The sequence below is a fragment of the Haemorhous mexicanus genome, chromosome 3 (assembly GCF_027477595.1).
Source record: "Haemorhous mexicanus isolate bHaeMex1 chromosome 3, bHaeMex1.pri, whole genome shotgun sequence".
NCBI lineage: Eukaryota > Metazoa > Chordata > Aves > Passeriformes > Fringillidae > Haemorhous > Haemorhous mexicanus.
The window spans coordinates 96,674,760-96,684,129 of NC_082343.1; the positions used below are offsets into that span (position 1 = coordinate 96,674,760).

The 9,370-nt window shown below is 34.5% G+C and overlaps 1 protein-coding gene across 1 annotated transcript in view; it reads left to right on the forward strand.

Moving 5' to 3' along the window:
* CSMD1 (CUB and Sushi multiple domains 1) overlaps positions 1-9,136 on the forward strand; it is a 1,067,000-nt gene extending 1,057,864 nt beyond the window's left edge. Inside the window, exons 69-70 of the mRNA XM_059842787.1 lie at positions 3,277-3,409; positions 6,025-9,136. Coding sequence (XP_059698770.1) covers positions 3,277-3,409; positions 6,025-6,184 — 293 coding nt within the window. The 3' untranslated portion in view covers positions 6,185-9,136. The remainder of the gene's footprint in view (positions 1-3,276; positions 3,410-6,024) is intronic.
* The last annotated feature ends 234 nt before the right edge of the window (positions 9,137-9,370 follow it).

Genomic DNA, 9,370 nt, shown 5'->3' on the forward strand with positions numbered 1-9,370 from the left:
ACTGAGCTATGCTGTACAGATGCTGGTCAACTGAAACCCTGAGCTAGGAGACAACGGAGAAATGCATATGATACATCCACAAAATGATAATAAAATGTTCTTAATCACAGAAACGTGGAATGACTTGGGTTAGAAGGGCAGGGTTGCCACCATGAGATCAGGTTGCACAGTATTTTCTTTAAAAATATTTTTTTCTGTTAGGTATAAATGACAACACTTTTCAATAACCTCAAGAAGAAAAGAACACAGCTTATACATTAATGAATTCACTGTGTCTTATCAAAATTTGAATTTACCTGACTGCTGCTGTTTTAAGAGGCTAAAGCCCTGTTATGTGAACTGTTAAAAAAAACCCCAAAACATTTATAATCTTACTGAACATCCCTCGTTTAACTAATACATTATCCAGTGACAAAATATGGCTGTTTTAATGAAAAGTAAATAAAAATATCTTTTGCATACAATTTGTGTGTATATTTAGGAATTTCCACTTTTCTGTTTTTAGATGGGGTAGTAATTACTACCCTGGTTTGGGCAGTACAATAATAATGCTGTCAGGAGAATGACAAAGTCCACATCAGGATATGTTTAATCACAAACAGATCTGAAAATTATTATAATGAGTAGAGCGGACCATGTTGAAATTATACTGAGTCTCATACATGACTGAAATTTAGATTATGCAAAACTGTAGTGAAGGTTTTTTCCCTAATGAAAAGCACATGCAATGCACAGTCTGAACCTGGTCAACTCAAGGTTGAAACACTCCATTTAAAGCTTGTAAACTTCAGTCAAAAATTTCTAGTTTTGTTACCTTAAGTGTGGTACTTCAAAAACTGTAGAGATGTAGAATGTGTGATTACCTCCTCTAGAAGTCTTGTGTAAAGTATTAAATCTGAATTGGTTATCCAACATAGATAACTTAAAAGAAACACTATAAGTGTAAATGTGTGCCTGATTTAAAATCTTGAGCTACACAACACTTTTTTAAAATTAACTAAAAAAACCAAAAAGCTCATACTAAAAATTGTTTTTTATGAATTTTATAGTTTTTTTCTGCTGCTTGTACATTAAAATATATCTATTATATGTGGTATGATGATAGCTTTGAGATAGAATTTAAGACATCATTGTTCACACATATTTCTATTTGAAATTTGTATAAGAATTTGAATATTATTTCCAGATTTTTGGTTTTTTAATTTGACTTCAATGAATTTGATAATTTCCTTATTTTTTATTAATTACTCCAAATAATTGAAAAAACTGCTGGAGATTGCGGTGGTATAGGCTGAAGAAAGTGATAACTGAATGTGTTTGGTTGGGTTTTTGTTCAAGTCTGTCACTTCTTTTAACCACTAAAAAACATTTCAATCAGTACTTCTAAAAGTTCTATTAACCGTTTGACCTACCATAGTTTGTCTGTCTTTAATTTAGATTAGTTAGAGGATATCCAGTACATGTGCAATGCAGTACAAATACATAAATTTATGCCAAATGTATTTCCACTGCTTGAGTTTTGGGACAAATACTGTATTACCAAATCCCAAGATTTTTGTAAAATGCTTGTATTTTAAAACAGTTCAATGTTAAGAGTAGTGTTATGGAACTCATAACAATTCCATCTACCACAATAATAGGTTTATTAATTTGAAAAGGTTTTCCTTCACCAGTTCTGCAGAGAAATGTGTAGAGAAGTCTAAAACCTGACAGAAGATTAAGACAGTGAAAAAGATTGTAGAGCAATATTTTGTCATATTTTAAGTGATCAAATGTAGCAATACTGAAATTCCTGGGGAGGTTAGCTTCATTTTAAAGGCCACTTAGTTGCTTCCTAAAATTTAGTACATTTTTTAAAATTAAATGTGCCAAAGCTCTTTTAATATTGACACTGGAAATACCTGTGGTTTAAAGATATCTCACGGGAAAAAAAAAAATCTCATTTGCCTTTTCCATTGAGCTTGAACTGCAAGAAATCATAGAATGGTAGAATGATTTGGGTTGGAAGAGACCTTAGAGATAATTTAGTTCTAAACTACCTGCTGTGGGCAGGTGATCTATTCACTAGATCAGGTTGCCAGTGCCCCATCCAGTCTGACCTTGAACACTTCCTGGGATCATAGGAGAATAATTACTTTTCTCTCTTTTTTTTTGGTTTTGTCAGTTTTTGAACTTAGATGTTTTAATAGACTGGTGCAATTAGCATTGTGGCCATGTCTCTGCTGTATAACTGGTTTGCACTAGGGTCCTAAAAAGACTGATTGATGCTGCTGTTGCCAATGAGGGAGTTGTGGTGTTTGAAACACCCTGTACTGGTGGTTTGGAACATTTCAGAGAGGTAAACAGCAGTGTCTCCTGTTCTTCTCCACTCTCAATAGCAATAATACCCCAGAATATCAAGCACAGATACTTGTCCAAGCCCGATCCTCACTGTATATTCCCTCTAGTCTGGTCTTTCTTTCTTGAATGGGACCTATATTGCTTTCTGAAGAGCTGTGAGTTCAAACTGGCAACATGGAGTTTGATCTCAAAAATCATTTTTTTCCTCTAAAATTTTCTGTATTTTTCATCATTAAATTGTCTTTCATCCTTCACAATTTGAATTACTGAGGTGGTCATTATTTAATCAACTTAGTGATGTGTCTCTTTATACTGATGAAAAAATGTGCTCTGCAAAATGCTTTACAGTCCAGGTTATCTGCCTGTCCACAACAGGAGCTCAGCGAGGCCGTGCCACAGGCCACTGCGTTTGCATTCTCTGCACTGTTTTATCCACAGCTGCTGGAGGGACGTGGACACAGGTGCAGACATGGGAGGGCTACTGAGTCGAGCGGAAGCACTGTTTCATTGCAGTCATCTCAGTTTTTCCTTCCTTGTTCTTGTTTGTTGTGGTCTCACATTGCTTGTGGTTTCCAAGGTGCTGGCATACAGTACTTTTGCAGAATTAATTTGTGTTTTAGAAGTTATATGGCTTATCTTTATTAAATTGAGTCATCAGGAGATTATTATGTCAGTAAGCATAATTATTTTACTTGCTGAATACTATTTTCAAATAATTTTGATAGTTATTGATATATCATGAAGTGGTATTACAATATTTATACTATGATTCTGCACGCTATTTATTTCAAGTTTTTAAATATAATATTTGATCAAGACAACATCTTTTTTAACTCTTGAGAACAAAGAACATCATTAGCTAGATAACATGGGGATTTTATTTCTCCCCATAGATAATATGGAAATTTTATTTCTGCCAATTTTGTTTCATTTCAGGTCCTCTAAGTGCAGACACAGATCTTTCAAATCACTACTATGGTACAAACAGCAGTTCAGTTGCAGCTGCCATCCTGGTACCATTCTTTGCTCTAATATTATCAGGGTTTGCATTTTACCTCTACAAACACAGGTATTGTAAATGTTATTTATTCAATAATTTAATAAGCTTTTTGGTTTGACTTTGGTAGGTAACTAGAGAACACAGTGCTAAAAGCTTTTAAGAATATCTTTGCTATAGAAAGACAAGTATTTCTAGGTATTCCCATGAAGGAGTTCAGTGCAGGGCAGTTCTTAATGGTGTACATTTTGAAAAATGAGTTGCTCTGTTAAGGAGCAAAGACCTTTCAACCTTCTTGGTTCGTTAGGCTGAATCAAATTGAAATCTGAGGTCACATGTTCTATTTTTTCATTTTAATGCCTTATTAAATTGAATGTATGCTACTTTTTTCAAAAAGCTTATTAGTATTAATTATACAAGCTGAAAAATCCATAAATCCCGTGAGGGAACAGCCCCATAATGCGACTACTTAAAGTATGTGCTGAGTCAGCTAGTGATTACTGTAAGAATTGGCACCACTTCAGGTCTTATGAATCTTTTATATGTCACTAGATAGTAGAATAAATCCATCAATGTTGTCTGAAATCTGATTTGAAGCCTGATATCTACGTATCTTCTGAAAATTTATTCATTATGAGAACTATTTGCAAAATAGTATATAACAGGAACATGCTTTTTAAACTTTTGTTCTATAATCATGACACCAAGAGTATTTTGTGATTGCAAGAAATCACGCAGATAATCTGAGGTCCACCAGTACCCTAGGATGCAGTAGACTGTCTGCCCTTGTCAGCATTAGATGGTTTCAGAAAAACACATTGCTGTGGGGCTTGAACTTGGGAACTGTAGTTAAAATGATCCTGAAATCTAGTATAGCCTTTTGTTGACAAAAACTGCTCAGGAAGAGCTGTCAACTATGTCTTCAAACTTGATATTGTAAGACGGTTTTCTGATGCCTGCAGGTGTACATTTTCAGACAGCTCCTGTTCTGCAGTGGTGTGGGGGAGCTTTAAGAGCATCATGAATGCCCAGGCATTTGGATCTGGAGAAGAGATAGAATGTAAAGGGAATATTGCTTAGAAAGAGGAGGCAAACTCATAAAAAAAATTATTTTGTGACATAGAGGTACATCTTGTAGTTTATCCTGTGAATTTTTAATGCCCTACATTAGCAGTAGAGATACGTATGTATTTAAAAGAGATAAAACTCCATCTTTAGAGAAGCAGCTATAATCCCTCTGTTAATGGTATGGCTGGTGCAGCATTGCAGTTCTGCCTGCATTTGAATTATATTTGAGATAGGAGATGTTTCTCATAACTTAATATTTCAAATAATATTTTTCCCTTTCTTCTATTTCCAGTGAATTACTTACACTAAACTGCAGGTTTTAGAGAGGTTATCAGTGTCATACTGCCATCAAAAAATTACCAAGTTGATTAGTGAGGTAAATTAATTTTAGGTCAAAATTTATTCTTTTCAAAAGAAAGGGTGTTCCAATGGAAAGAGAACAGAATCTATAAGTTTTGAAGGGTCTTTCTTGAAATTACATTAATGATCAGAACAACAACATGTAACTTTCAAAATGATGCAGTGGTAGTTATGTCCCTAGGGGCTCTCTGTAACAGGGAGTTTGAAGGTCTTAGGGTGCAATTTTATGGATGTTTCTGCTGTGCCTATCTTACACAAGCATCATCTAATTAGAACCAGGGTTGTTAAATCTTTTTTACACAGTTGTACCTTTTATCTGGCTGACAGGGATTACTTCAGGAATGAAGACTGCATCCCAATCTTTCTGAGCAAAATTAAAATATATTTAATTTCTTGTACTTAGGAAAGGTCCTAATCAGCTTTCTAAGTTTGCTTAGTAGGTATAAAATTAAAATAGGCATAAAAAAATATTTATTTGTAACAGAAGTATTTCCATACTGTCAATTTCCACTAGTGATATCTTTCAGTGATAGTTTTCCCTATCTGTTATCCAAAACAGAATAATTTTATGAGAATTTAACTTTCACGAACCCTTTTCTGAAGTTATATAATGAGACTATAAATTCTTTTATTAAGCACCAAGCACTTACATTTTGCACTCTTTTGTCTCCTTTCTTGCCTTATTACAATTATATGTATAAAACAATATAATGAACTTCTTGTATTTCTTGAGATACTTCTAGATACCAAGAGATTTAAGTTTAAAATACTAATATATAATATCATAGGATATCACTTTGCCAGATGTATCAGAAAATCTGCATAATTCTCGTTTATTTTCATTTAATTATTGGCTTGATATGTTCTAACAGTACTTTGCATAAAAATGTGAACGTTCTTGAAGTTTTGATAAATCTTTCATGGTGAGAAAACACTATCAAAAATAAATTATTGGTTAGTTTTTTTAGTATCATTTGATGCTGAATTGTCAACATTTAGGTGAATATCAGTCAGGATTTGATCAATCTGATTACAGGTGTTTGGACAAGGTGTTCAGCAGTGTTTATTGTTGGTATGGAAGTAGAAAGACATGCTGCGGGAGACCTACCTGGAATAACTGGAATTGCAGACACTTACCTGGAGGTTACTACCTCTAGGAGTGGAAGATATTCCTGACACTTGCTGTAGTATGTAGACAGAGTGGAAATATTAGAATGTCTATTATTGCTAATGATAATTTCTTGTCTTTTTTTCCCCAGAACAAGACCAAAAGTACAGTACAATGGATATGCTGGACATGAAAACAGTAATGGACAAGCTTCATTTGAAAATCCCATGTATGACACAAACTTAAAACCCACAGAGGCAAAGGCTGTGAGGTTTGATACGACTCTGAACACAGTTTGTACAGTGGTATAGCCTTCAGTGCCCAATATGACTGATTCATAGCCATACCTCTGATGGACAAGCAGTAATTCCTTTGGTGCCATATACCAGTTTCCCTTCTCTTGGCTTTGCTGCTGTAATCTTTAACATCTTCTGTCAGCCAACATGCAGCTAAATTTTCTGGTAAAAACGTGTCAGTCTTCGGGGGATCAGACAAAGAATATTTTTTCATCTTAAAGTTGGATCAAAATGCCTGGCTGCATCTGCTTCAAACCAAGGCACACTTTAAGGAAGACTGCCAAGTCATGCCAATTTGTCATATTTAATGCCTCAGACTCTCATATTTGTATGCGGCTGAATGCCTTTCAATGTGTTCTTCTGGGCACTTGGATAAATCCTTTGAGTACTGTGACAAATGATAGCACCACAGATTATCCCCAGGAATATTCTGAAGAAATAAAGCTCTCTTGAAGGAGGAGACAGCCTTCCTTGAGGTTGCATACACTTTCAAATGCTTTACCATTGAAATCTTGCTAAAATTAGGAAAACTTACAGTATATTTTATTCATAGGGCAGTTTTGCCAATTCCCCAATCAGCCATTAATATCGCAAAATATTAATGCACAAATTTTTTTTTGCACTAGGGTGTAATGGCTGACTGAGTAAGATACTGGTAAAAATATACAGGGTTTCTACACACTGTCCATTGTATATAGACATTCACTCACTCTTTGCCAAGCAAAACATTCCACAATAAATTTACTTGGAGTATTAAATTGACCTCCATGTTTAGCACCAGTTAAAATCTTGTGCTATAGAGGATAATGTTTCTTTTGTCAATTTTTGACTAAATTTCATTGTAAACATGGTAACAAGTCACTGGAGACTTTCAGCCAGAACAAGAGCCCATTTCTAAGAAATTTTCATTGCCACTATTGTTTTCCTTTGAAATTGGTCATCAGTCACCACTGTCAGTATCATACTATTTAACAGCAGGGGGGTTAGCAGCTATTGCTGCTTGCCATGTACAAATGTGAATAGTAATTTATTTTAGATAGCTCATAAAGCCTGTGAGCCTGTGCTCATAATACAGTCTTCCCCTTTGCATTTTTTCCCTTTTTCCTTTAATATGACATCATTTTCTGATGTTACATGGAACTAAAACACATTACAGTAGCATAGGAAAACCCAGGGCAAATTTTCCATAAAAAGTGGTCATTCAGTTTCTACTTTGAACAAAGAGAAATATTCAACTATCTTTGCTTTCTGTTTATTTTAAATTTTTTTAAACACACTGCTTACTGCTTTTGTACTTAGACAGTTTGACAGAGATATTTATACACATAAGAGTTGAGTAATCATTAGTGTTTACATAGAATTAAAGGTTTTATTTATTGAAAATAAACAACAACGCCATTGGGCAGAATAATTACATTGCATTTTAAAATTAGGAAATCATATTAAAAAATGAAGCAAAATCTGGTTTTAGTCATACACATTGAGTTCAAAAACCAGGAATGATGTTTTGCTTTTCTTCTAATTCAGGGCTGGTTTTCTGATGCTGGTTTTTTTTTTTTTTAGTTTTCTGAATTTCAAAATGTCCTATTGTCCTATTGCTGTCTAAGCCTGTTGAAAAGTTTTTTCTGAACTCCATATGTGTGTAGATCTGGCTGTTATACACAAAACAAAAAGGTAATATAAGCCCAGTAACAGGTTTTTCAGCTAATGTTGCAGAATGCAACAAAAATTTCAAAGGTAACCCTTGGTCAGCTTAACAACTACATCTGTTAGATGAAAAATACCAGCAATATAATACATAATAATTGTAGGGCCTGCAGCTGTTATGTTCTTCATATGAGCAGGAAACTCTGAAGAAAATTTAATAAATAATCCTTTCCAGTCAGTTCCTTGTTCATTTTGTTTGTAGTTTTTTGCTTTCTTTTCTGTTTTTTTTTCTCTAAAGTTATTGTGCAGTAAGTTTCATTTAGCTGTCCCATCTCAGAGCCCTTCACATTTTCTGAGAAAAAACAACAATCAGATAAAAGTTGTCTTTATCCTCCCCCGCACAGAGGAAGTTGCTTGGCAAATGAAGAGCTTCTGTAGGAACAGTGGGCCAGGAAGGAGGATATTGTCGGAGTAAAGTTTCTGACAGGTGTTAAAAATTGACATTACTGCATTAAAAAGTCTTTCTGTAGTGGCAATGACAGAAAACAATGGAGTTTTGAAAACAAAATGCATAACTTTCATTGATGAGTTCTAGTCCTGTCATTACAGTGTATGCTTCAGTGCCCTGTCTCACTATGACCACCAAGGAATGTGTTGGAAGATAAAAGAGAATAATTAAATGGTTTGGTCTTTTGTATTAGAGCATCCAGATTCAATGGATCCATTATTCAGTGGTTCATTTTGGGAGGTAATGTAACGATTGCTTACCCTGAGTGGGTGCCCTTTGATCAGGAACACTCAAAAGTACCACACTAACAAATTGTCCTAAGAAGTTTGCTTGGAGTGTTGATTAAACAGCAGCTTCACACTGGAAGCCAAGGAAAACCAAAGTATTGCAGTTTAATCAGTTCTACCCACACTTTTCAAATTCCTCTCCTTCTCCACTATGTTTGAGTCTTCTGTTCAGGTTGGATCTCCTTCTCCTGAAGTTATTACACAGAGGGCTGTGTATGCATGCACTTAGTTATGGTGCTACTTCAAAGTGAGGCTCTTAAGATGATGGGCAGTGGCTGGGTAATGGCAGCCAGGAAATCTTTTTTTTTTCATATAAATGAAGAAGAAGATTTTCCCCCAGCGTTGACCAGATCATTATGACAGGCTAATAATACATGCTATATTTTTTTTAAAAAACAGGTTATGTGCTTCAAAGCTGTTAAAAACTGCTGCTTGTATCACACATCTTGCCTTTCTCCAGGCTAGCTGCAATAATTTTTTTTCTTGTGTAAAATATTTTGTAAACAAAAAAAGTTGTTATTAAAAAAATAAAAAAAAGTGGGAGGGTGGGGGGGATTGGGGAGAACGCCCGCATAATTGACCAAGTCAATCTAATTTTCATTCCCACTATTCCATTCTGCCATTTCACTACATGCTGCTGTGACATGAAGTAGGTGCAAAAGAACTTTTTGTACAGAGATATATTTTTTATGAAGAATTTGTAAAATTATTAAATATGATGTACTTTTTTGATTAATGTAGGTAAATTGTTAAAAATAA